This window comes from Musca domestica, unplaced genomic scaffold (genome assembly GCF_030504385.1).
Source record: "Musca domestica strain aabys unplaced genomic scaffold, Musca_domestica.polishedcontigs.V.1.1 57, whole genome shotgun sequence".
Lineage (NCBI taxonomy): Eukaryota > Metazoa > Arthropoda > Insecta > Diptera > Muscidae > Musca > Musca domestica.
The window spans coordinates 5415219-5442421 of NW_026712358.1; the positions used below are offsets into that span (position 1 = coordinate 5415219).

General features: G+C 34.8%; 3 protein-coding genes across 3 annotated transcripts; 2 read left to right on the forward strand and 1 right to left on the reverse strand.

Annotated features, from left to right (window-relative positions):
• The first annotated feature begins 293 nt into the window (after positions 1-293).
• LOC101899240 (carbohydrate sulfotransferase 13) lies at positions 294-27203 on the forward strand. Its single transcript, XM_005185045.4, has 3 exons — positions 294-713; positions 25777-26245; positions 26313-27203. The coding sequence occupies exons 1-3, from the start codon at positions 297-299 to the stop codon at positions 26540-26542; spliced, it is 1116 nt and encodes a 371-aa protein (XP_005185102.2). The 5' UTR covers positions 294-296; the 3' UTR covers positions 26543-27203.
• Positions 7682-9171, forward strand: LOC131805491 (putative nuclease HARBI1). Its single transcript, XM_059128689.1, has 3 exons — positions 7682-7987; positions 8040-8715; positions 8780-9171. Exons 1-3 carry the CDS (start codon positions 7932-7934, stop codon positions 9143-9145), a joined length of 1098 nt encoding a protein of 365 aa, XP_058984672.1. The 5' UTR covers positions 7682-7931; the 3' UTR covers positions 9146-9171.
• On the reverse strand, positions 9248-10921 carry LOC131805492 (uncharacterized). Its single transcript, XM_059128691.1, has 3 exons — positions 10577-10921; positions 10382-10507; positions 9248-10160 (listed from the first exon to the last, which is right to left on the reverse strand). Exons 1-3 carry the CDS (start codon positions 10810-10812, stop codon positions 9599-9601), a joined length of 924 nt encoding a protein of 307 aa, XP_058984674.1. The 5' UTR covers positions 10813-10921; the 3' UTR covers positions 9248-9598.

Here is a 27203-nt window from a genome sequence, read left to right on the forward strand (position 1 = left end):
TAAAAAATAAAGCATTCAAATTAAAAAGCTATTATAATTTACCAAATGATTTTAAAAGGAATCCAACCACAACCATCAAAGTCCAAGAAACATTCCATGTGCCAATTAATTGCAATCAAGACCAGAGTTAAAAAAAGAAAATATTCACTTTCAAAGCATCAAGTCCTGCTTCATTGTACGACACCACCACCACCAACATCATCATCATCGGCGTCGCCATCTACCCGCAGCAAATACAACCAGATCTCCTCCAAGAGTTGTTGCTACAACAGCATTCCGTTCTGTGTGAAACCAAGATGATGACTACAACCAATACGAATGGAGATTCTTCGAATCAACATTTGACTTGTGCAGAGGAGGATAATTTGATATCAAATTTCTCCATAGCCGAGACATCAGTTCCCATTAAGCGCCGAAAATTCTTTAATCGTCAATCACTTTTGGTCTCACTCGTTGTAATAGCATTTCTTTTCACTCTCCAAATTGATCTGATTCGCGGGGCATTTGAGGATGTCAATAATAGCAAGGTGAAAATTACCAAACGTAGTTTGGAATTGACCCAAACTATTAATTTGCAGCGCCAGGAATATTTACAAAAACAATGTGATTCGTTGGGTTATAGCCAACAGGATATCAACGATTTAACCGAGGAACAAATGGAGCACATGATTGTGGATAAGGATTTGAAATTTTTGTACTGTTATGTACCAAAGGTGAGTTGGAAAAAAAGAGATTAAGAGAACTGCAAAAAATTATATTTCTAAACCAGGAATTCTGCAATTTTCAAATACTGTTAGCAAAAGGATTATGATTTGTGTTATATTTTATCCCGGTATTGGAGATGGTGGGAATTTACCCAGTCGAGATTTTGAAATTAAAATTTGCCCTTAAGGTCTAATTTAATAACCATACTTATTTCTCGCCAATGATCAAAATTTGAAAATCCAGTTTTAAAAGTATTTCTGAAAATTTTAGTGATATTTTTCAAAGCAAATGTGATGATCTACAATGTGAAGTGATTAGAAAGTCGTTTTCCGAAACTGATAAGCTTTGACAGTAAACCAGTATTAAAAAATGTGTATGTGATTCTTTCAAATCAAATCACGGACAAGATTATGACGTACTTCATGTTGTTACGGGTAGCTCTGCTAAACATACATAGTGGTGTAGGGTATTCTATATTCGAAAACATCTGTATTTTATCATATATGGAAATATATGATATCGAGTCAAATTATGTAGAGGTAGAGAATAAACCTGATTAAAATTCTAAAACGGCTTGAACGACTTGGTTATTACTCTAACTTTTGAAGGGATCAACCTATATGGTTCAAATTTTGTTCATTCGCGAGTTATGTCTGAAATTTTTAGTTGGGTATAGCCACCTTCCGAGACTCGGTATTTTGATGATTGGAATTGGTAATTTTGTATTTAGCCTTCTAATATACACTATTTTTGGATTGAGATGAAAAAACTGCAACCAACTTCAGATTGCTGTCATTTCTAAGCCACTCGTCCGACTTCTGCTAAAATTATTCCAGTGACAGCTCATTATATATTGTTTACAGGAGTACAAAAGCATTTTGGTGAGAATTTTCCAGAAAAAAAGTTATTCGTGATGGAATTCAAGCGTGATAGTGTGATTTCTTGATATTTGGCTGGAAAACCACAAGTGGCTATCGTTAGAGCATCTGTCTCGTACCATCGCCCGTTACCGTGATACTGGTAGCGTAGCCCGACGTCAAGGAAGTGGACGGAAGAAAATAGCAACATCAACAGAAATGATTCGAAAAATGGCTCGTGTGCTGAACATATCGCATCATTCCAATCGGCAAATATTGAAAAATGAGCTCAGGGTAAAGCCATTGAAAAGTGCAAGAACTTACACCGCAATAGAACGAAAATAGACTCAAAGGAGTTAGTTCGCTTGGCCGATAGTGGTAAACTGCCGAATTCGGTTTTCTCCGCTGAGAAAACATTCATTGTCGAGCAGTTTGTAAACAAACAAAATGATCGTGTTTACTTGCCAAAGAGGTCAACTGTGTGCACCTTCTGTTGGCCACCAGAACTCAAGCGCCGGCCATGGTGATGGTGTGGGATGCCATAACAGCCAATGGTCGCTCTCCGCTCGTATAAATCAACCGTGGCATCAGAATAAATGCCGAATATTATTGCGAAAATATTCTGGAGGGTGTATTAAAGCCTTGGGCACGCAAACATTTTGGCCGCAGACCTTGGACATTCCAACAGGACTCAGCACCATTGCACTCAACACGCGCCACCCAAGAATGGTTACAAAATGAGGTTCCTCGCTTCATTTCCAGCGCTCAATGGCCACCAAAATCTTCGGATACCAATCCGTTGGACTATTGTGTCTGGAGTATTTTGAAAAGCAAGGTTGGCACTAAGCAAGCGCTTTGGGATGGGCCAAAATACCGAAGAGTAACATTCAGGCAGCGTGTGACGATTTCATTCGCCGTTTGAAGGCCATAATTCGTGCCAAAGATGACCAATTCGAACAAATCTAAACTTATTCCAAAATTGTATGCTTTTTTCGAAATGTTGTGCTTTAATTCAATAAAATTTAAAAAAATGTAAAAATTATGGCGCTTGACTTTGTTGGAGTTTTCTTTTAAACACCCTATATAGGAGACACCCTATTACCTGACCTCTTGTGTTATAGGATATCTTTTTTGCCATCCATGTGCTGCCGGCTAGCGATTTAAAGGTCTGGTTTCTACTTTTGAAATGGGTATTTTAGATATTTGTGGATTGTGCGGCAACTTTAGCACACCGTCGAATGTGACCACTAGATTTTCGAGGTGATTAATGGTCGGAACTCCTTGTATTCCTTCTTGTATTTTATTTGCATCTTCACTGTTTTGGTTGATTTCAAGATTAATATGCCTTTAAAACAAAATCAACCTGATATATCCAATTATACCAATTATCAACTCCCAGGTCAGCTAGCTTCCCCAACTAATAATTTCGGAATGGGTCCAACTGTTTGGATGACTTAGAACTACCTCCTCCCCGGAAATTTACCCGACACTATATGGTACCCTTAATTCACCCTGTCACTCTTTGAATCTGCGCTTTCACCGTATATGTTTTCTCAGAGAATGTTTTCTGGTATCTAAACATTGAGAGACCCAGTGGTGCGATAGGTAGTTTGGCGAACTGCGCCGCTCGCAATTTTCGGTTGGGAGCATCCTCATTTACTGACCCAAATATGTTTTGTATATTAGCTACTCCAGCGTTCATTACCTCTGATTATTACCAACGGCGGAATATCATAAATTGCGCTGGGCAATGAAATCTCATAAAGCCATGGTCTTTCCAAAGCGATCTAAATTTAGGAAAGACAACATGTTTATACCCGTAACCTAAGGAATGAGTAACTTCAAAATCCCAGACTTGAGTCACCTGATACAACCAACTTTATAAAACGGTTTAAGTTTTGAACTTTGATTCCCTGAGTATTAGCTGATATTTTTTTTAAAGTAACGACGACCCCTTCATGAAAGCATTTTGAATTATAAGGGACAATTAAATGTTTATAAAATATCAATATAGTACTGGTTAAGTTATGAAGTATCGTTATATGGCGAAAAATGGACCTAGACCGAATTTTTTGTGAGGGCAAATCTACCCACTGGGCAAAATCTAAACGAAACCGATATTTTTAATATAAACCATTCTACGGATGAAAACTTTATCCATCTACAGACATGGCTAAATCGACATAATGTTTTACGCTGATCGTAAATATGCATGGGGTGTTGCGAACAGAGAATAAGACCAGTAAAAAAAATCAAAAATGTACTTCCCATTTTATGGTGGAGGCTATAAAAAGCTGTTAAATCTATTTATTCCTGATTGAAATCTATTTATTCCTGATTTTATATCTGATTCCATTTTTTATTGAGACATTTCGCTTAATTTTTTATCCAATTTATATCGATTGATCATTTTACTGATTCCCCCCGCCATAAATTGAAAGTTTATTGAACTTAATTTCCACAAATTTGAAATGATTTAAGTTTTTTTTTGCTTTGAATGGCAATACGCTCTTCTGGACTTGTCTTTTGTTTGTCTGGGTTTTTTGTTGGGGGCTAGTTTAGAGCCTTGCTTGCTGCCGCTGTTGTTTATTTTTGGGGGTTTAGTCAACAGTATTGTTCTTGTAATTCTTGTTTTTTGTCTGTCTGTCGTTATAAAATACTTGAAAATCATACGAGCCGAAACGCCGACACACTCACACATCCATGAGAAAACCGGGCAAGCCATAAAATCCCGTCGCATATGTTAGGTTTCTTGTTTTTATTTTAAGGTTTGATTTTGTTTAGGGAAACATGCCCATTTATAATCAACGAGAGAGCAAAATAATCAAAGAGAGGCAGAGAGAAAGGGAACTTTCCCGTATTTTGTGTTTTGTTTATTTTAACCTTCATTTTTTTGGTTTTACACTGGACCACAGAACTATGCGGAAATTTCATCTATGCAGCTGTATGTGGGACACATGGAAATTAGGCAGAAGGTGTTAATTAATTCCCATAATACAGAATAGCGTGTTCTATTTTCGCTGCCATTGACTTTTTGTTGGCTACTGTGCTGCTCTATTTCATAGCATAAACAATCGGTTACTGATCTTCAATTGGCTGGCGCGCTAGATTTGAAATATTCTATATGCTGTCTATTAAAATGACCTACACTGTGGCCAAACCAAAAAAGATTGTTTAAATAAACAATAAATTAAAGTGAATTCGAAATCGATTGGCAATGTTTACAAAAAAAAAAAAAAAAAGAGAAAGGAAAATTTGTATACAATTACATTTGGAATATTCTGTGAATTTTATAAATTACTCCGAGATTTGATGTAGCTATGTACTTCTCTATTTCTGTCACGTGTCAGTTTGCGAGTGAGTTGTTAGCATTTTATATGCTTAAGAGACTATAGATACAACATAAATTTAATTAGTTTCGATTTATATTTCAGCATTAAAATGAGGAAAGATTGTAGGGTTGGCGCACCAAATGGGCAGCGAAATTCTGGACCTTTTACCGTTCTCCATAAATTTTTCTAAATATGCGTCCATTACCCCTAACACATATTTTGTTTATAAAAGAAAAGTGGAGTATGATAGGCGAGGTTAACTTATTTGTTCCCTGTTGGGGAAATTACCATTTGTTATACCCTCCACCATAGTATGGAGTATGGGTATATTAAGTTTGTCATTCCGTTTGTAACACCGTCTGTGGAAATCACTCTAGCTTTGGTATTGAAAATGGGCCATATAGGTCTACGTTTTGGATAGCCCCCATATAACCGTTACCTCCCGATATTCGGTATTTTGATGATTTTAGCGACATTTTTCACCGGAATTGTTTCAAATTTGGTATTTGAAGTTCGAAATGGATACTAAAGCCTAAGACAGGTCCACGTCTCCGTATAGCCCCCATATAACGATGCCTCCCGATATTCGGTATTTTGATGATTTTAGCGATATTATTCACTGGAATTGTTTCAAATTTGGTATTTGAAGTTCGTAATGGATACTACAGCATAAGACAGAAAATTGTGTGTGCAGGTCCACGTTTTCGTATAGCCCCCATATAACAGTACCTCCCGATATTCGGTATTTTGATGATTTTAGCGACATTATTGACCGGAATTGTTTCAAATGTGGTATTTGAAGTTCGTAATGGATACTACAGCCTAAGACAGAAAATTGTGTGTACAGGTCCACGTTTTCGTATAGCCCCCATATAACGGTACCTCCCGATATTCGGTATTTTGATGATTTTAGCGACATTATTCAGGGGAATTGTTTCAAATTTGGTATTTGAAGTTCGTAATGGATACTACAGCCTCAGACAGAAAATTGTATGTGCAGGTCCACGTCTTCGTATATCTCCCGATATTCGGTATTTTGATGATTTTAGCGACATTATTCACTGGTATTTGAAGTTCGCAATGGATACCACAGCGTAAGACAGAAAATTGTCTGTTCAGGTCCACGTCTTCGCATAGCCCCCATATAACGGTACCTTCCGATATTCGGTATTTTGATGATTTTAGCGACATTATTCCCCGGAATTGTTTCAAATTTGGTATTTGAAGTTCGTAATGGATACCACAGCCTAAGACAGAAAATTGTCTGTGCAGGTCCACGTTTTGGTATAGCCTCCATATAACGGTACCTCCCAATATTCGGTATTTTGATGATTTTAGCAATATTATTCACTATTTTTTTCGCATTTGAATATTGCAATGGCTTATGACAAAAGTTACCTGTGTAGTTCCATGTTGTCGTATAGACCCAAATATAACAGCTACATTTGATGTTTTTAAGATTTTAACAGAATTTTTAACGGATTTTATTGTTTTCGAGAGTTGCCATATTCGTTCAAATCGTGGAGGGTATTCAAAGTTCAGCCCGGCCGAAATTACAGCTTTTTTAATTGTAAATTTTTCGCTATTATGTTACATTTTGAAATAAATTGAGACATTGTAGTATCTTTGAAGAACACACCTTTTCTGATATTGCATTCTCATTCTATTATTGCGGCATTTAGTTTATGTCATCCATACATGGTTTCAGATTTCAAAAGAATCAAATTCAATACTGTCTGACTATTTTCTTTTTTAAATAACTCGATACCTGACTTATGCAAATGGAAATATAATCTCATCATGCAATAACTTATTGTTGTAGTTTGTTTTTATTTTGTATTTGTTGTTGTTGTACAAAATAATTATAATCTACTGCATGTTGTATATAATTACACTGACTAAAGATCAAAAAGTTCATTGTAACCATTAATTGGCACTATCAAGAAAATGCGTCTTAATTATGTATGTTTGTTGTTGGTTTAATGTGAAAACTAATGAAATAACTATAGAAACAGACAGGGATGGTAAAAAATATTGTATTGTGCATTATTTTTCTAGGGAAATTAAAAAAATATTCGAGTTCTTAAAATAAGGACATAAAATAAAAATAAATAAACCATATCAGTTTAATTAAGGTGGTATGATTTATCGAATACCAAATTTTAAGCAAATTCGTGAATTGAAGTTTTTTGCTTCAGTGTAAAAAGATATATTTAATATTTTTTTTTGCAAAAATTCTACAAAAAAATAAATAATAAAACTATAACCATCTCTGAACAACTATTTTTATACCATCTGATATGTTGTGAAAATTGTTATTATTGTGTCTTGTAAACCTTGTCAGTTGTGAATTGCATTATGATTATCTGGTGACCTTTACCATGTTTTGTGGTGAAAAACTGCGATAGAATAAAACAATAAATTAAAAATAAAAATATAAAAAACGTTTAGTTCGGGTCGAAATTTTTATACCCTACACCATGTGAAAACTCTTAAGCAAAATTACAAAATCCGCTATCCTTAAAATCCCTAACATTTGTAAGTTCCATGAAAAGGAGGGATATATATACTTTACATATTTTAGATACCATTTAATCCATCTAGAAGGAACCCAAAGTATCAAATTACAGCTGATTTGGTTCGAAGTTGGAGCCGAATACTTAAAAATAAATGAAATCGGGGGTGTCCTTATATGGGAGCTATACCAAAAAGTAGACCTAGAAAAAATATTTGTAAAAGTAGGACAACAACTCACCACAGAGAGCCCGTAATTTCAGATCTGGGGGTCAATTCTGGTTCTATGAAAATATGAAATGAAAAAATTATTTTGAATTTCGTTTTCATAACAACTTTTCATAATTCGTTTTCATAAAAACATATTTTCCGATTCTGATTCATTTTGTGAAAACAATGTTTCAATTCCGTGTCGCAATGAAACTTTTGTAACTATGTTATTGAAATAATTGTAAAGTTGACGTTCATATGTTAACAGGAAAAAAATAATATTGTCGTAAAATTAAACAATATACGCTAAAAAATGTCAAGTTCCATTATATTATATTATATATCGCAAAGACATAGAATAGAACAAAGGTTAGTACAATTATCTAAAAAGTTAACATGAAATAAATATAAAATTGTTTAGGAACTCGCTTCGAATTCTTAGACGCAGTCTTCGGGATCACCACAATCCATTTGAAATAGCCACAGAGGAGAGCTTTTTTGAGTTGTATAGGATGCCGAAGCATTTGTGTTTGGAACTCATCGAAGAATTGAAGCCATTTTTGCCGAAATCAAGAAGAGTCCATGCAATTCCATGCCATCTAATAGTACTAAGTTCATTACGTTTTTTTGCTACTGGTAGCTTTCAACGAAGTGTAGGACAAGATAATTTATCCGCTTTATCTCAAACATCCGTAAGCAGATGTGTAACTATGGTTGCTAAAGCTTTGAACAATATTTCACACAATTATATAATATTTCCCAAACAAGAAGATTTCCCAGGACTTAAAATAAAGTTTATGGAGAAATATCAATTTCCAGGGATTATAGGAGTAATTGACGGCACTCATATTAAAATATCTGCTCCAAGGCGTGAAATTGAGCATATATATTACTGTCGAAAAGGAGGACATTCAAAGAATGTGATGATTATATGCGATTCAAATTATATTATTTTGGCAGCTAACGCACGATTTGGTGGTACAGCACATGATTCTTATGTTTGGAGAAGTTCCCAAGCTTGCAGAAGACTGGAAGATTTATATACTGGAGGAGAACGTAATTATTGGCTTTTAGGAGATAGTGGTTACCCATTGCAGGTAAAATATACGAACGTATTATGTGTAGAGATAATAAAGTGTATTCGTTTAATTTACCAAATAGCCGTGGTTGATGACTCCTATACTTTCAACGTGCAATACATCCGAAGAGCGCTATAACATCGCGCACAAATCGACACGAGCTTTAGTAGAAAGATGTATTGGTATACTAAAATCAAGATTTCGATGCTTATCAAAAGAAAGGACACTTTACTATAGTCCACCAAAAGCAGGTCTGATAATAAACGCCTGTTTGGTCCTGCATAATTTTTTAGTTCGGAAAAAGATACCGCATCCGGAAATAATATCAGAGGAAATGAATGACAATGGGGAACAAACAAATGCAACTGCGGATATTTCATGCCGAAATATATCAAGTATTGCAAAAAGGCAACGTTCCGAGATAGTTGAAAACGTATTTGCTCAATAGATAAGAATAGATTGAAAAATCAAAACAATCATTGAAAAACAAGTGAAAAAGCAGTTGAATACCGTCCACCATTTGGAAAGAATTTAAAAATTCTAAAAAAAAAAACAAAAAACTAAATAAAAAGGCAAAATCCGTTACAAAATTTTTTAAAATCTTAAAAATACTATACGAAGACTTGGATCTAAAATTCTGTCTGTACCTATAACGAAGTGTGGGCTTTACCTATACGTGGGCCTACATAACAAATATTCAATATCAAAAGTCCTGCAGACCAAACACACATTTGAATAAAATTGTATCAATCTACTTCAATTCGTTTGGACGCTAGGGTGATTTCCACGGACAGACAACTTTTATCCACACCTTGCTGATTTGTGTCAAGCTCGTTTCCAAAACAGTTTAAGAATAATCGACATCATTTTTAGTAATGGCTAGAATTTATTTATTATTATGTCAGTAGCCATTATTATTACAAGGTAGAACTTGAATGACTTCATGTATTTTTTTTAAAAATTCCACTTTTGCTTGTGTATCAGCCTTAATCGCTTCTGTTTGCTCCTTTATAGCTTCAATCTCCCTTTCCTTTAGAGTATTAGACTTTCTCATAGCTTCCACTTTCTCTTCTTCTATTTTAAACAATATTTCAAATTGTGATTCATCAGGATATAAAGCAACCTTCCGTTTTTCTTTCCTTGGTCTTTTTCCTCCCAATTTAATTGTAAATGTGGAATTTTCTCCAGTTTCAAGATCTTCATCCAACTCTACAATTTGGTCATCAAGTATCTCCACCATATCTTCCTGATAGCAAATATCTGATGAGTTATTTTCCACATGTACTCCGGGACTACATAGGAACCCCATCTCCTGAGTTTTATCCCCATCAACCGCTTCTATTTTGGTAATATTTATAATCCTCTGTTCTACTTCAGATAGTTGCTTGATTTTTTTTGGTCCATTAATTCCACTTTTTTGTTCGTCTCTTTTCATCAAAAGGTATTTGGAGCGTGTATGTTGCCTATACCAATGGAAAAAATTGCATAGATAAACGCATGTACAATGACAAACATTGGTTGGTATTAAAATACGTAAAATCATATCGAGCGATTCCATTTCCATTCTCCGGATCATTAGATCCATTTTCCCAATTTTGCTCCTCTACAAATAATAATACTTATAACATTCTTCCAAAAAATCTTACTACTATTTTTAATATTCTACAATTAAAATAAGTCATACCTCAAATCACTCCAATATTTTCTCCACTTGGCACCATCCTTCATAGTCCCTCCAATAGCATTCAAGCATTCCGCCAATTCCTTCCATTTTTCTTCTCTATATTTTGCACCATCAACAGTACAAAATCTTCAATATACGTATATTTTTATTTTGTAAAGAAACATGATTTTTTTGTAAAATTTTAAATTGTCTTACTTGTCATTCGCCAAATCGACGTTTTCCTCAAGGAAATTTATTAAAAATTCCTTTTGTTCTTCTGAGGCTCTTTTACCACGGACCGATTTTTCCATTTTCATAAAGAAAATTTGTATGAAAAAATATTTTTCAACTGAAAACTTTTTTGATTCAATTTTCATGATTGCATAGAATCGGAATAGCTTACTTTGTGAAAATGTGAAAACACTAGTTTCACTTTCTATCGTTCCTTTCATATGAAAACATTAAAACATATGTTTTTATGTTTTCATAGAACTCGAATCAGTATTTGTATGAAACGGTGAAAAAACTTTTCATTTTACGTTTTCATAGAACCAGAATTGACCCCCTGGTTACAAATTGGAGTCAAAACTTTTAAAGCTATTAAAATTCCAAAAAGTGCAAGAACTTACACCGAACAGAAAGAAAATAGACTCAATAGAGCTAATAAGTTGCTTCCCTTGGCCGAAAGTGGTGAACTGCCGAATTTGGTTTTTCCCGATGAGAAAACATTCGTTGTCCCGCAGTTTGTAAACAAACAAAATGATTGTGTCCTTCGGTTGTCCACCAGAACTCAAGCGCCGCATGGTGGTAGTGTGGCCCGACACATGGTTGCATATGGTTGCTCTCCGCTCGTATTAATCGACCGTGGCATCAGGAGGGTGTATTAAAGCAAACATTTTGGCCGCAGACCTTGCACATTCCAACATCGCATTCAGCACGCCCAACAATGGTTACAAAATGAGGTCCTCGCATCATTTCCAGCGCACAATGGTCACCAAAATCTCCGGATACCAATCCGTTGGAATATTGTGCCTGGAGTATTTTGGAAAGCAAGGTTGGCACTAAAAAATACCAAAGTGTCGATCATATCAACCAAGCGCTTCGCTGGGAATGGTCCAAATATGCCAGAGTAACATTCGGGCAGCGTGTGACGGTTTCATTGGCCATTTGAAGGCCATAATTCGTACCAAAGGTGACCAATTCGAACAAATCTAAACTTATTCTAAAATTTAATGCTATTTCTGACATTTTTTGCTTTCATTCAATAAAAATTAAAAAAAAGAAAAGTAAAAATTATGGCATCTGACTTTGTTGCAGTTTTATCACCTCACCCTGTACATTTCAACAAAATTCATGAATTCAAATACATGAATTAATTGCAATTTTGCACCAAAAACTGACATTATTTGACTTTACTGCATTCATAATCATTGACCTTTAATTCATATACTTGGAAGAACAAATGATTTGAATTCGCGATAATGACTTATTGAAAAAAAATAATAATGATAGAATTGACCAAAAAAATGTATATTAAATCCCAACGTCAAATACTGATAAAGGTAATTTAATAATATTATTTATAGTTTATGGTCGACTAGTTGTCGACTTAATTAAATGAGGAGAACAACACCAAAGACGTAAATGAAAAATTCCAAAATCTGATTAGCAATCGGCTTATTAAATATAATAAAAGTCAATTGGCGAGAAACCCCAGTCGATAAATAATACAGACGGATGGATGATTCCAGCACTATGGTTGTCTTTTTATTGTTGATAAGAAGTGTGTCACCTTAACGTCTTAGGTTTTTTTAGGTTTGCTTCGGTTATATTTCTGTTTTGCTCTTTAAAAAATTTATTGATAGCACTATTGTAGCCCAGCTAAGAAATACTTGATACCAATTAATTTTTACTACGCGGCACTTGATTAAGCACAACATAGCCGCTTTTGATGATAAGATTACCATTGGATTTGATGAAACCCCCAACACTGGGCAACTAAAATTCAAAAATATGAGAAATGATTTATAAGCTCTGGAAAGGAAGTGTCAACATTGGATTATCACTACCCCATAATATTTTTATAAATTATTAAAGGGAATTAAAAGAAAATAATAGTAATGATAACTATAATAATAATAATGATAACTATATACCCTCTGCATTACAGTAAGCCTAAAAATAAAAGATAATTCACTTTTATCTTTCCAAGTAAAGAAATTGTATGTGCCTAAAAACTCACTATGAAATTTGAAAAAGTACTACTTAGTAAAAATTTTGTGTTTACATTTCACTAAGTAATACTTTACTAAAACAAAATTATATGTTAATTTCACACATCAACTCGAAATGTGTTCAAGAAGAATTTGATCAAAATAAAAAAATAAATAAATAAAATAAATATGGAAATTGAAAAGTTCTGGCATGTTTGTTCGGAATACCGTAGTATTTTGTTGTTGCAAAAAATTAGAAATATTTTCGAGTATCATTTGATACGGCCAAAACGTACCTTATCGAAATAACGGTTTTAGGCCCTAGGTCTCTTTGGACCAAATCCATTTCAGGACAATTAGAGTCGATTTAGCGATGTCCGTCCGTCTGGCTGGTGCGCATGAAGGAGTATCCGATTTGGTCCAAACTTGGTACATCGTAATATTATTATCAAACTTAGATCGAGTTCGGAGATTGGCAATATCGGTCCACTCCCTCTGGTACCTCCCCCACAATTTTGAAATTTGAAATGAAAATTGAAATTTTATAGAAAATATTTTACTGCACAAAAAGTGAGAGGATGATCCGATTTTTCTCCAACTTGTCAAATTCTAATATTTGCTACAGTTCTAGGTCAGGTGCGAAAATGTACAATATCGGTCCACTCCATAAAGTACCTCCACCACAAAGGGTCAAAATTCCTAAAACGCGAAACTAAAATCCGATTCCATTCAGGCTTTGCAAATCTCAATATTTCTATCCACACAAGGGCTGTTATAAAGATGGTAGAGATCGGATTATTTCTTATGGTACATCCCCCACAAAGATTGGTATCCGGAGATTGTGGTGGCCATTCTGCGCTGGAAATGAAACGAGGAACCTCATTTTGTAATCATTCTTGCTGTTTGCGTGCCCAAGGCTTTAATACACCCTCCAGATAATTTTCGCGATATTATTCGGCATTTATTCATATGCCACGGTCGATTAATACGAGCAGAGATCGACTGTTATGGCGGCTCACACCATAACCATGGCCGGCGCTTGAGTTCTGGTGGCCAGCCGAAGGTGCACATTTTCAGCTGACCTCTTTGGCAAATAAACACGATAATTTTGTTTATTTATAAACTGCTGGACAACTAATGTTTTCTCATCGGAGACGGAGAAAACTAAATTCGGCAGTTCACCTCTTTCGGCCAAGCAAAGCAACTCATTATCTATTTTGAGTCTATTTTCTTTCTGTTGCGGTGTAAGTTCTTGCACTCTTTGGAATTTCAATGGCTTTACCCCGATTTTTCAATATTTGCCGAATGGAATATAGCAGGATGTGCAGCTCACGAGCCATTTTTCGGTCACCGTGACGCGGGTTTCGATCAAGTCGCTTCTTACTTTTCGAACCGTTTCTACTGATGTTGCTGTTTTTTTCCGTCCACTTCCATGGCGTCGGGCTACGCTACCAGTATCACGGTAACGAGCGATGGTACAAGACACAAAAGATTTATTCACATTTAAATGCTGGAGTGCTCTAACGATAGCCACTTGTGGTTTTCCAGTCAAATATAAAGAAATCACACTATCACGCTTGAATTCCATCACGAATAACCTTATTTCTGGAAAATTCCCACCAAAATGCTTTTGTACGATTGTAAAAAATATATTGATATGACACTGGCATAATTTTAACAGCTGTCGGACGAGTGGCTTAGAAATGACAGCAGTCTAAAGTTGGTTGAAGTGTTTTCATCTCACCCTGTATATAATCATAACTCAAAGCTGAGGGTATACTTCTATCGCCAAAACCGACTGATACTTTTTAACTCGTTTACTTGGTCATTGGTATCAAATTAATTGATCAAAATTTTAACAAAACAAATTTTAGTTTTATCCTATTTTTAGAAAGAAAGAGGGGTCCATAATTTTCAAATACATTGCTGAGTTCAAAATTTAAAATCATCTATCTTCAATCTTCTTCTAATGCTGAAACCGAAATTTAACTACCAACTTTTTAACCAAAACAAACAATGACTTCTTCACTTAGAATTGCCTTACCTCTAACAAAAAAAATGCGCCTACTTTTCTGTTGAGTTTTCTCGATAACCTAAAGAGAGATGAAATGAAGTGTTATGTTTGCCGTATAAAGTGCTCCACAAACACAAACTTGCCAAATACAAACAACAAAATCACTTCAATTCTCTTGAGTGGGCCGATGGGTCATCTTGTTGATCAGATATATAACGGAAATTTGTATCATCATACAAAGTTCTTTAAATTCAAAATACCACCACGCACACAAATATATTTGCTGCTGGATTTCAATGATAGAATCTTCTTCCCACCGATGCTGCGGTTGCAAATAAATGATAAACATGTGTCGGACTACCGCCATAATTCTCCTGAAATTGCTAATGTGCCCCAATAAAAATGTAATTTCTTTATTTTATGAGCCGGTAGTGTTCTTTATTTTGGCAATAATTTAAATTCCAGTAAAATTTATTTGAATGAAATTGATGAAATTACTTGAAAAAAGTAATGGTGCATAGAAATACAGTGAAACGCATAAAAATGAAAAGCTAGCAAAAATCTCATCACTACGTAACAAGCGAAAAAAAAAAATTAAGTTCGGCCGGGCCGAAGTTTTAATACCCTCCACCATTAGGTAAAGAAAATATTTTTATATTAAAGTATCTGAATTCAAATTTGTTCCACTTTAGACTACAAATACCAGTGAGACCATTTGGATAATGCTGAGTGAGCCCGTTATATGGTGGCCATGCCAAAACGCGAACCTCTATAGACAATTTTATATTTCAAGGATTGTCGTCTACCAAATCTTCTTAAATACCAAATTTGAAAAAATTTCGTGGGTAAATGTTACTAGGATTATCAAAATATCGAATATCGGTGGGTATCATTATATGTGCGCCATAGGAATATTCAATTTTTTGCTACTGGAACTAGAATCCATTATGAACTTCAAATACCAAATTTTAGACAAATCGGTATAAAAATATGGTACCGTTATATGTGGACTATAAAAAAATCTTAGGCCTATACACACAACCCATTATGACCAACAGAACACATTATGACCTAGGAAGTGGACGGAAGAAAACAGCAACATCAGGAGAAATTTTTCGAAGAGTAAAGAAGCGACTTGATCGAAACCGGCGTCGCAGTGGCCGAAAAATGGCTCGTGCGCTGAACATGTCGCTATATTCCATTCGGCAAATATTGGAAAATGAGCTCGGTGTAAGGCCATTGAAATTCCAAAAAGTGCAAGAACTTACACCGCAACAGAAAGAAAATAGACTCAAAAGAGCTAAAGAGTTGCTCCGCTTGGCTGAAAGTGGTGAACTGCCGAATTTGGTTTTCTCCGATGAGAAAACATTCGTTGTCCAGCAGTTTGTAAACAAACAAAATGTTCGTAATGATTTACTTGCCAAAGAGGTCAGCTGAAAATGTGCACCTTCGGTTGGCCCCCAAAACTCAAGCGCCGATGGTCGCTCTGCGCTCGTATTAATCGACCGTGGCATCAGAATAAATGCCGAATATTATCGCGAAAATACTTTGGAGGGTGTATTAAAGCCTGGGACATGCAAACATTTTGGCCGCAGAACTTGGACATTCCAACAGGACTCAGCACCATCGCACTCAGCACGCGCCACCCAAGAATGGTTACAAAATGAGGTTCTACGCTTCATTTCCAGCACTCAATGGCCACCAAAATCTCCGGATACAAATCCGTTGGACTATTGTGTCTGGAGTATTTTGGAAAACAAGGTTGGCAATAAAAAATACCAAAGTGTCGATCACTTCAAGCAAGCGCTTTGCCGGGAATGGACCAAAATGCCGCAGAGCAACATTCGGGCAGCATGTGACGGTTTCATTGGCCGTTTGAAGGCCATAATTCGTACCAAAGGTGACCAATTCGAACAAATCAAAACTTATTCTAAATGTTGATGCTATTTCCGACATTTTTTGCTTTCATTCAATAAAATTAAAAAAAAAAATAAAAATTATGGCTTTTGACTTTGTTGCTGTTTTTTATCTCACCCTGTATTAAGTTCAGATATAGCTCCCCTAAAACGTAACTCCTAATTTTCGATATTTTTGAGACTTCTGTCCCCAACTTCCAAACAAATCAGCTATAGTTTGACATTTCGTTTTTGCAGTGGGTAGATGAGATCCTCGCAATAAAATTTCAAAGCAGTTTCACTTCTTGGTGTAACCCCGTAACTATGGTACATTCTGAATTTTGGCCTTTTGAAGGCTTCGACATTAAGGGGGATTTGGGGGTAGATTTACACGTCCCAAAAAAAATTACTATAAGTATAGTGTTCATATAACGGAAGTTTCATATCTTAGGGATTTTGATAATAACTGATTTGGCCAAAAGTCAAATTTTCAAATGGTGGATGAAGCTGTCTACACCTAGATCCACTGAAAGTCGGTTTTTACTCCTTTTAGTGAAACTGCGCCTAAAATACATTTAGAAAGGGGCATATCTCATATACAAATTATGTAGCCACCTTTTTTGAATTGGCTTTTAAATACTTTGTCACGTTCCATGAATTTTGGGGATGTCGTTATTTCACTTCATAACAGGTGTCAGAAGTTGGATATCAAATTTGTCAAATTTAGCAAAATTGCATTATTTCACATACGTATTCCGGTTATGAAATGTGTTTTTGTCCAAAAAATGAAATCTAATTGTTTTTTTTTTTAATGCCGTGACAAATTTGTATTTATTAAACATAAACAAGAATTGCCACGGAAATCAAATGACCACTATCATACATTTGGCAACCAGATGTTTTGCGGTTTTGTTGTTCAACATGATATTTTATCATAGGCTATGATTGATTAGCTGTCGAAATGTTTGCAATGTTACCAGATTTTTTTACAAAAATTTCCACGATAAAGATATTCCGATTCGCCGTGCAATAATTAAAGGTGGGCTAAAGCCAACATTACATTTAAATTTTATTGGTGTCATTTTTAGTCATGCCTTCGTTTTTCTCAACTAAATCTATAAATACGAATACAACAAAGAATATTTTGAAACTAAAACTCATAATTTTGATTTTCATTCAATTTGGTGACATTCCTTTCTCAACACCCCACGCTTGGTTATCTCACGTTCTATGGAACTTTATTTCGGCTAGAACACGTAATTTTTTTAATCAAAATTTAATGCCAAGAAGCAATATTTTTGTGGCCTTTGATACTTTCGAAAATTTTTTGGATTGGCAGAAAACTGGGGAGAGAGAGAGAGAGAGAGTGTGTGAGTAATTATTTCATTAATGAGTTTTGATAACCAATTATCGTTTAAATAAACATACATGGCCTGTCTGACACTCTCTAGAAAGGTGATTTGTCGAAAATCAAAGGGGATTTCTATTTTGATTTTAAAACTAAATGACTAGTTTTTGAGAAATATAAATAAAAGTTTCGACATAAATACATTTTGAAAACATAATTGGTGGAAGATCATAAAAGGTGATAATTTTTATGAAATGTTCACTGTCACCACTTATTAAGGCTGTTAGTCATAGAAAAGCTATTAATAGTCAAAACCGCCAGCAATTTGTTATCTGAAAGGTAGAATAATTAAATCAGCCTGGCCTCAGGGGACTACATCGATCTATCCAATGTAGCAAAGAGTAGGAGAGGAAAAAAATTGAAAAATTAAAAAAAAAAATCCGTCGAAAAATGCCTCTAAATGAAAACAGTTTTTATCATAGGCTGTAGTACTTAATATCAAAAAATACCGAACATCGGGAGCTACTGTTATATGTGGGCTACACAAAGACGTGGACCTGCATAGACAATTTTCTTTCGTAGCTTGTAGTACCGATTGCAAACTTCAAATACAAAATTTTGAATCAATTCATCATCAAAAACCGATCAATATGGGGGCTATACAAAGACGTGGACCTGCATACGCAATTTTTTGTCATAGACTGTAGTACCCATTACTAACTTTAAATACGAATTTTGAAGCAATTCCGGTAAATAATGTCGTAAAAATCAGAAAAATACCGAATATTGGGAGGTATCGTTTTATGAGGACTATGGGAAGACGTGGACCTGCATACGCAATTTAAATACGAATTTTGAAGCAATTCCGGTAAATAATGTCGTTAAAATCAGAAAAATACCGAATATTAGGAGGTATCGTTTTATGAAGACTATGGGAAGACGTGGACCGTTATGGTGCATTTACCAACTTAACTTTCCAACTGGCGTCGCAGTGGCCGAAAAATGGCTCGTGAGCTGAACATATCGCAATATTCCATTCGGCAAATATAGAAAAATGAGCTCGGGGCAAGAGGTCACCTGAAAATTGAGGTTTGCACTAAAAAATACCAAAGTGTCGATCACCTCAAGCAAGCGCTTCGCTAGGAATGGGGCAAAATGCCGCAGAGCAACATTCGGGCAGCGTGTGACGGTTTCATTGGCCGTTTCAAGGCCATAATTCGTGCCAATTCGAACAAATCTAAACTTATTCTAAAATTTTATGCTTTTTCCGACATTTTTTTCTTTCATTCAATAAAATTAAAAAAATTTAAAAATTGTGGCGTTTGACTTTGTTGCAGCTTTTTTATCTCACCCTGTATATATTTTCGACCGATTTCATATATTTGATGCACCCAACACGCCATATATCTCCAGTTTGGTTCATTTGTCCAATTATATTAAAATCGGTCAAGATTTGGATATAGCTCCCATATATATTTTTGGTCCTTGGACCCAAAACACCAATAATTACGAAAATAGCTAACATTTCTTCTAAAATATAATTTTCTTTTTTTTTTCAAAAATAAATATTATTGACAGAAATAAATATTGATTTTCAGCAAAGACATATAATATAATAAGATGCGACATTACATTTTCACTTTTCTTTAATAGATGGCGTTGGTAGTGGAAAAATATGTTATGTCACGATATCGTGACATAGCATTATGTTATAGTTTAACAGAGCTGACACTTTTTAAGGGTTGTTGTTGATTTTATCGATTCAATGTACAAGGAAATGCTCTGGAATAGATTTTTGATTTTTGGTCTATCATACCTGATATTTTTTTCCTCGTATTTCCGCCAATTTTCGGCGATATCGGAATAACATATTTTTCTAAGATTTCCAATGCATTTCTGTTATGTCGCCTGCCATCTGTTACCTGATGGAAAAATTGAAGCCCATATGCATTTTGTCCAGTCTTTATAGTTTTATGTCTTTGTTTTCAGCAAACGTTGTTTATTTTATTTTTAGTTTAATGTATAGCAAACACATTTCCGCATAAGCAATAACATATTTAATAATTTGACACATGTCTAGTCATGTCCAAATTTTCTTATTTTAGAATATGTGATGTGGTCCAACGTCGCCAAATTGACACATGTTTTTTTTATTGTAGCAGATTTCACAAGTTAAAATGTGCCCAACTATACTTGGGTGGCGTGCGGTCCCACACATGATAATGCTGCTGCTTTTTATTCACAATTGTCTGATATCCGCCTTCTCACTTGCAGTTGATGTTCGGCTGATGGGCACATTTGATATTGCCATGCAAATATATTTAAATAAGAAATCTCCAACTTGAATATGCAATTTACAAGATTACAGTATTGTGGTACGTTATTTGTCAGTTATAGATTTTTGTAATTATTTTTAAAATTATCATTATTTGTAGATATATCATTTTTGCCCAGTCTATATATAGTTCCGTGTAGATGTCGTTGTTTGTATTTTATCACAATTCGTGTAAAATGAGGCTTATCTGTCTTTGTTTTTTTTTTTTTTTTTTTTTCTTTCAAGTCTGCGATTTTATTGTGTGCCATCATCTCACAGACAGATAGATAAACAGTCTATTAAGCTGAGCTTTCTTTCACCCGACAATGCAATTACTTCCGTAATGGGTTGTTATTGGTGGGTGTCAAAGTACATATGCATATAAGTATGAAGCGACACATTTTCTTAACAAAACCTATCAAGGTCTGTGAGAAAACAAAATTGTATGGAAATCATCGTAGATACTGAGGGTAGTTTGTTTGATTGATTATCCGGGTTTTGCTGGGCACCGAAGTTTTGCTGGGAATATAAACTATGGAAAACAATTAGTTCTTACAAAACAAAAAAAAAAAAAAAAAACATAAAAAGGTAAATATATAATTGTAGGTCCTAGAACTGAAATCCAATTTGGGGATCGTTGTGCTGAAATATGACAGAATTAGGAAGGTAAAGTCAATCGATCATATGTTTAAAATGTTATTAAAATCATTAATTTGACAATATCTCATTGTCTAAATTTATATTTATTAATCAATTTTATATTCATATTCTATATTAGTTTATTTGAATATATTTTGACTTGCGTTATGAATTTTGAAATGTTGATCCTTCATGAGGGAGATTCCAATTCATATTTACTTCAGATCTCTGCTTGAGAAGAATATTTAGATACACCAAGTGTGAAAAGAATCGCTGATTATTTTTATTCTCAAGTTATGAGAGATGTAACCATTAGAAAATGTGAACATTTGGGTGGAGGTACCTGAGGGGTGGATATTGGGATGTTTGAAATTTTGAAGAGAATCGGATGTTTGTTTCGTATTTGTTAGAGATATAATTATTCAAAACCTTGACCCGTTGTGGGGAACGTACCAGAAAGAGTTGTGCAATATATTCTACCTTCACACCAGATCTCGTTTTAATATTATTATTAGGATGTGCCGATTTTGAAAGGAATCGGATGCTCATTTCTCATTTTAGAGGCTTCATGGTTATTCAAAATATTGACCCCTAGCGGGGGATCTACCAGAAAAAATGGTCCGCTCTGTTCGTTCTTCATACCAGATCTGGTGTTTTTAAAAATATTGAGATTAGCGAAATTTGAAGATCAGCTGTGGAAATCACTCTAGCTTCCGACCGAAATTAAGTAGGTTGATAGTATTTTACTCAAATGTATATGATGTATGCAGGACTTTTGGTATTGTAAATGGTCCATGTAGGTCCACGTTTTGGTATAGCCCTCATATAACGGTACCTCCCGATAATCGGTATTTTGATGATCTTAGCGACATTATTCACCGGACTTGTTTCAAATTTGGCATTTTGAAGTTGGTAATGGATACTACAGCCTAAGACAAAAAATTGTCTGTGCATGTCCACGCCTTCCAATAGCTCCCATATAACGGCACCTCCCGGTATTCGGTACTTTGATGATTATAGCGACATTATTCACCGGAATTGTTTCAAACTTGATATATGAAGTTCGTAATAGATACTACAGCCTGAGACAGAAAATAGTATGTGCAGGTCCACGTTTTGGTATAGCCTCCATATAATGGTACCTCCTTATATTCTATATTTTGATGATTTTAGCTACATTATTCTCCGCATTTGAATATGGTAATGGCTCATGTTGCAGGTCCACGTCGTTGTATAGACCCTAATATAACGGCTACATTCGGTATTTTTAAGATTTTAAGAGAAATTTTTACGGATTTTATTTTTTTTGAAAATTGTATCAAATGGTGGAGGGTATTCAAAGTTCGGCCCGGCCAAGCTTACAGATTTTTTACTTGCTTGTTCTCTCAATGCTTTTAATATCAAGATGTATGATAAATTTTTCAAACCCCTTTTGGAAGAACGTTCGACCTACATGATTCAAATCAATTAGAATTTCACACCGATCAAACAAACGTTGAGTCACATGCGGAATGACAAGTTATATTCACATTTTCGTATGAATTAAGGTGGAAGGGGGTAAAAATAGATCGACTTCGTCCTAAATTACCATTTGGACTTTTATCGCGATAAAGACAAGTCATTGTTATTTCCATAGAAACCTATCGAATAGTTTTCGATATCTTGGCTTTCATTCTGTGGTGGTTTACGGCATTTGACGTGCCAACAATTAGTTTTCAAAACTAAAGACAGCATTATTGTCACTATGGCAGCTGTGATTTAGTGTCCCAACTGATAACCCCCTAACTGGCGGAAGTCATTAGAAAAAAACTACATAAGAATGTTTGCGAGAATTCATTGGAATCCACAAAAAAAAAATGAAGAAGGAATGACAAACTTTTGGGGTTGGTTAGATTCAACACACGTGTTCTGCGAAATAAAAATTATGATTAGAGAATTTCTGCTCAGAACATTATGAATAAACAAAATTGGAATTGTGTGAATGATATAGTCAACGGAGGCGTCGTCTATCAGATCAGATGTAGTTTGGCAACATTTATTGCCTCTATTACAAGTTTCTCGAAAGAGTGTGTTATTTTCTGTTCTCCAACGCCACAACTAAAATAAAAATGCCATAAAGTAGAATGTTGTAAACATTTGTGAATAATTCATTGTAAATTTCCCACTTCTCCATAGCAGCTATGTGTGAAATGCTTACGCGCATTTTTTTCTCAACCAATGCTATTTTTCTGCTGCTTAATCCAAAACCAAAAAAACTCATTACATTTTAACATTTTGCTTTAGTTAATGGCCATCCGGCCGGTTGTTCGACCGAGTAGACGACCTCCCCAATTATTAAACTCGTATCTTTTTGGCAAAAATTTACGCAAGATTTTAATGACCGACGACGATGCCGTGAACCTGAGCAAAGTTAAAAATAATCCGTACAGGCTAATGTTCACAGGTTTCCATAATAAAAATATGACTTATATTGAAATTAAAATAATTCAAATTTTTGTTTGTGTCTTAATTTAGTTTTTTTTCGTTTTAATTCATTTTATTAATGTTTGTTTCTAAGAAAAATGTTATCTGATCTCATAAAAAATAGACAATTACAAAAGCCGGCCACATACATTTTTAATGTCTTGTTGTTGTGTAACGAACTAGTGTCATGCCCTACGTAATTGTAAGATGAGGCTATTATACATACCAGGGACGTAGGCAGAAATCATTTCGGGGGGCCCAACAAAATTTTCTAAGCAAAATGTACAGAAAATATAAGAATAGTAAGGATTTCTGAGAGGGTCTAAGGCGCGAAGCCATTGGTTTTTTGGAAATTCGTATTAAAAGTGTACGAAAAGTACTAAACATGTACTACTTTGTATTGAACAAACGGAATAAGCTAGAATTATGAAATCACGAATCAGAGTCACTAATAGAGTGCAGGTATGATGTATCAAAAGGTTTTTGGAAATTCGTACTAAAAGAGTACGAAAAGTTCTAAAATGGTACTAAACTACTAAAATGGCATTTTAAACAGTTTGGTTTAGGGTGAACTGATTATGCTAGATTTTTTGAAATTTTTTATTGGGTAGGTTTGTGATAAAGTGGTGGTTTTGGAAATATGTACTACAAGTGCACGAAAAGTACTAAATATTACTATATTTGTACAATATGGTACAGATAATGCTTGAAATCTGAAATAATGGTTTTAGGGTCATTGTTCATATGTAGCCTGGACATATGGAGGTGGTTTAGGAAATGTGTACTATATTTGAACGAAAAGTACAAAATGGTACTAAATTTGGACTTGGTTTAAGGGATTGAGATGAAATTTGATATTTAGATTACAGGTGGTATCTATATTTCAGATTTGGCTATTTATGTTTCTGTTGTTATCTGGAATTGAGATATTGAGGTGGTTAGCTGTACAAAAAGTATTAAATAGTAATTAATGAAGGAGTAGATATAAAATTCTGAAATTTGATATTTAGATTACTGTTGGCCGCTGTATTTAAGATCTGACGGTCGTTAGGAAAGGCGTCCTAAATTTGCATAAAAAGTACTAAACTATACTGATTTGGGTATGTGGTGAAGGGATACAGGATGAGATGAAAAGACTGCAACCAACTGCAGAGTGCTGTCATTTCTAAGCCACTTGTCCGACAGCTGTTAAAATTATTCCATTGACAGCTCATTATATTGTTTATAAGCGTACAAAAGCATTTTGGTGAAAATTTTCCAGAAAAAAAGTTATTCGTCATGGAATTCAATCGTGATAGTGTGATTTCTTTATATTTGGCTGGAAAACCGCAAATGGCTATCGTTATAGCACTCTAGCATATAAATGTGAATACATCTTTTGTGTCTCGTACTATCGCTCGTTAACGTGATACTGGTAGCGTAGCTCGACATCAAGAAAGTAGACGGAAGAAAAAAGCAATATCAGCAGAAATGGTTCGAAAAGTAAAGAAGCGACTTGATCGAAACCCGCGTCGCAGTGGCCGAAAAATGGCTCGTGAGCTGAACATATCGTAAAATTCCATTCGGCAGATATTGAAAAATGAGCTCGGGGTAAAGCCATTGAAATTCCAAAAAGTGCAAAAACTTACACCGCAACAGAAAGAAAATAAATTAAAAGAGCTTGGCCGAAAGTGGTGAACTGCCGAATTTGGTTTTCCCCGATGAGAAAACATTCGTTGTCCAGCAGTTTGTAAACAAACAAAATGATCGTGTTTACTTGCCAAAGAGGTCAGCTGAAAATGTGCACCTTCGGTTGGCCACCAGAACTCAAGCGCCGGCCATGGTGATGGTGTGGGCCGCCATAAGAGCCGATGGTCGTTCTCCGCTCGTATTAATCGACCGTGGCATCAGAATAGATGCCGAATATGATTGCGAAAATATTCTGGAGGTTGTTTTAAAGCCTTGGTCTCGCAAACATTTCGGCCGCAGACTTTGGACATTCCAGGACTCAGCACCATCCCACTCAGCACGCGCCACCCATGAATGGTTACAAAATGAGGTTCCTCGCTTCATTTCCAGCTCACAATGGCCACCAAAATCTCCGGATACCAATCCTTTGGACTATTGTGTCTAGAGTATTTTGGAAAGCAAGATTGGCACTAAAAAATACCAAAGTGTCGATCACCTGAACAAATTGTGTATTTTGAGTACAAAAAAGGTCTAACACGAACTGTTGGAACGAATCTAAAATTTGTTATTTTCGCTGACGAAGTAACTGGCACTGGCTAGTTATGAAGAATGATATAAATAATTTGGACTGTACACTAAAGAGTATACTACACAGATTTTCATTTGTTTTCCGATTTTTCTACGAAAACATTTTCTCCTTGCTTATATAAGTATTTTATATAAATTTCCAAAAAAAACACACACACAAAAGCGGATTGTTAAAAAATTTACACGTAACGAACTTAAAACACTGTTTACCATATTTTTAGTGCCATATGATTCGAAATTTATTAATCAATTTTATTTATTTCCATATTTTCAGGTTGCCTGCACAAATTGGAAACGCGTCTTAATGCTACTTAAAGGTATCTGGCAAAATGGTACCGATCCCCTGCGCATACCCGGTTCGTTGGCACACTCGGATGGCATCTTTACGAAATTCAATAGCCTAGATGAAGAGGAACGACAAAAGGTGATGTCCGAATACACTCGTTTCATATTTGTACGGCACCCCTTCGAACGAATATTGTCTGCCTATCGCAATAAATTGGAGGGTAATGCACCAAGTACTAAATATTTCCAACATCGCATCGGTCGTCAAATTGTCCGAGGAATACGTGTCGATCCGAGCAATCATTCGCTGGAATATGGTGATGATGTTTCATTTGGGGAATTTGTACAGTACCTTTTAACGCCATCTCTGAGTCTGAACAATCAATCGACATATAATGAGCACTGGGAACCCATATCGAGGTTGTGTAATCCCTGTGTTATGAAATATAATGTCATTGGTAAGTGTGCAATGATAATTCAAAGAATAAAGGGAGAGAAAGTAATTGATTGATTTTTTTTTTTCAGGAAAATATGAAACGCTTTTGGATGATTCTGCCTTGGCTCTCTACTTAACCGGTGCTGAAAATGTCACATTTCCCTCCGGCCACAAACCTTCGAATACTCGTTCCTATTTGCGTAAATACTATGATCCATTACCGATCAGTGCCATTCGGCATTTGTATGAAATCTATGCGGATGATTTTAAACTTTTCGACTATGGTTTAGACGATGTTTTAGGTTTTGAATTTGGTTAAAATTGAACATTGTTGTTTTAGTGTTAAGTAGGAAGATTATTACATACTTATAGTATATTACTGCGATCTAATAGAACAAAGGTTTAATTACATAAGCAATTTAAATTACACGGTGCTACTAGATTGAAACATTGCAAAGTCAACCACAAAATGTTGATTTAGAATGACTTTAATAAGATTATCATGCTTTTAGCACCGTATTCTATCTAATTCCCAAAAATAGCTTTAATCGTATATTTTTAATAATACATTTGTTTTTCTTTCCTATCATGTTTCTTGTAAGTATATTATACACAATTCTATGGTTTAAAGATAGACATAATATTATAGTACGATTTATATTTATACAGGGTAGCTCATTAAATTCGAATTTTTGTATAGAAAACCATTCACATATTCATCTAAAATAATGAACAAAATAATCAAAACAATTAACACTTTCATAACTTCGATAATACAATCTATATGTAAATTTACAAACCTTTTAGAACCCTTACAAATGCTCTCTCTCTGTAAACTTAAATTGTTTTCACAGCATTTAGTTTAAATATAAACCAATGTTGTTGTTTATTTTATTATATATATGATTTAAACAATTATGAAATGTTTATTTTTAAGATATTTTTAATTAAAAGAAATATTTTGATATGAGCAAAGACAA

What these genes read in the sequence shown, in the direction of transcription:
- LOC131805491 (XM_059128689.1), top strand. Translation starts at nt 7,932, where the DNA reads ATGTCAAGTTCCATTATATTATATTATATATCGCAAAGACATAGAATA. An exon ending in AGACATAGAATAGAACAAAG is followed by an intron (nt 7,988 to 8,039) that starts GTTAGTACAATT and finishes AAAATTGTTTAG; the next exon opens with GAACTCGCTTCGAATTCTTA. An exon ending in ATAGTGGTTACCCATTGCAG is followed by an intron (nt 8,716 to 8,779) that starts GTAAAATATACG and finishes TTTACCAAATAG; the next exon opens with CCGTGGTTGATGACTCCTAT.
- LOC101899240 (XM_005185045.4), top strand. Translation starts at nt 297, where the DNA reads ATGATGACTACAACCAATACGAATGGAGATTCTTCGAATCAACATTTG. An exon ending in TGTACTGTTATGTACCAAAG is followed by an intron (nt 714 to 25,776) that starts GTGAGTTGGAAA and finishes CCATATTTTCAG; the next exon opens with GTTGCCTGCACAAATTGGAA. An exon ending in TATGAAATATAATGTCATTG is followed by an intron (nt 26,246 to 26,312) that starts GTAAGTGTGCAA and finishes TTTTTTTTTCAG; the next exon opens with GAAAATATGAAACGCTTTTG.
- LOC131805492 (XM_059128691.1), bottom strand. Translation starts at nt 10,812, where the DNA reads ATGAAAGGAACGATAGAAAGTGAAACTAGTGTTTTCACATTTTCACAA. An exon ending in GTCGATTTGGCGAATGACAA is followed by an intron (nt 10,508 to 10,576) that starts GTAAGACAATTT and finishes CGTATATTGAAG; the next exon opens with ATTTTGTACTGTTGATGGTG. An exon ending in AAATATTGGAGTGATTTGAG is followed by an intron (nt 10,161 to 10,381) that starts GTATGACTTATT and finishes CCATTGGTATAG; the next exon opens with GCAACATACACGCTCCAAAT.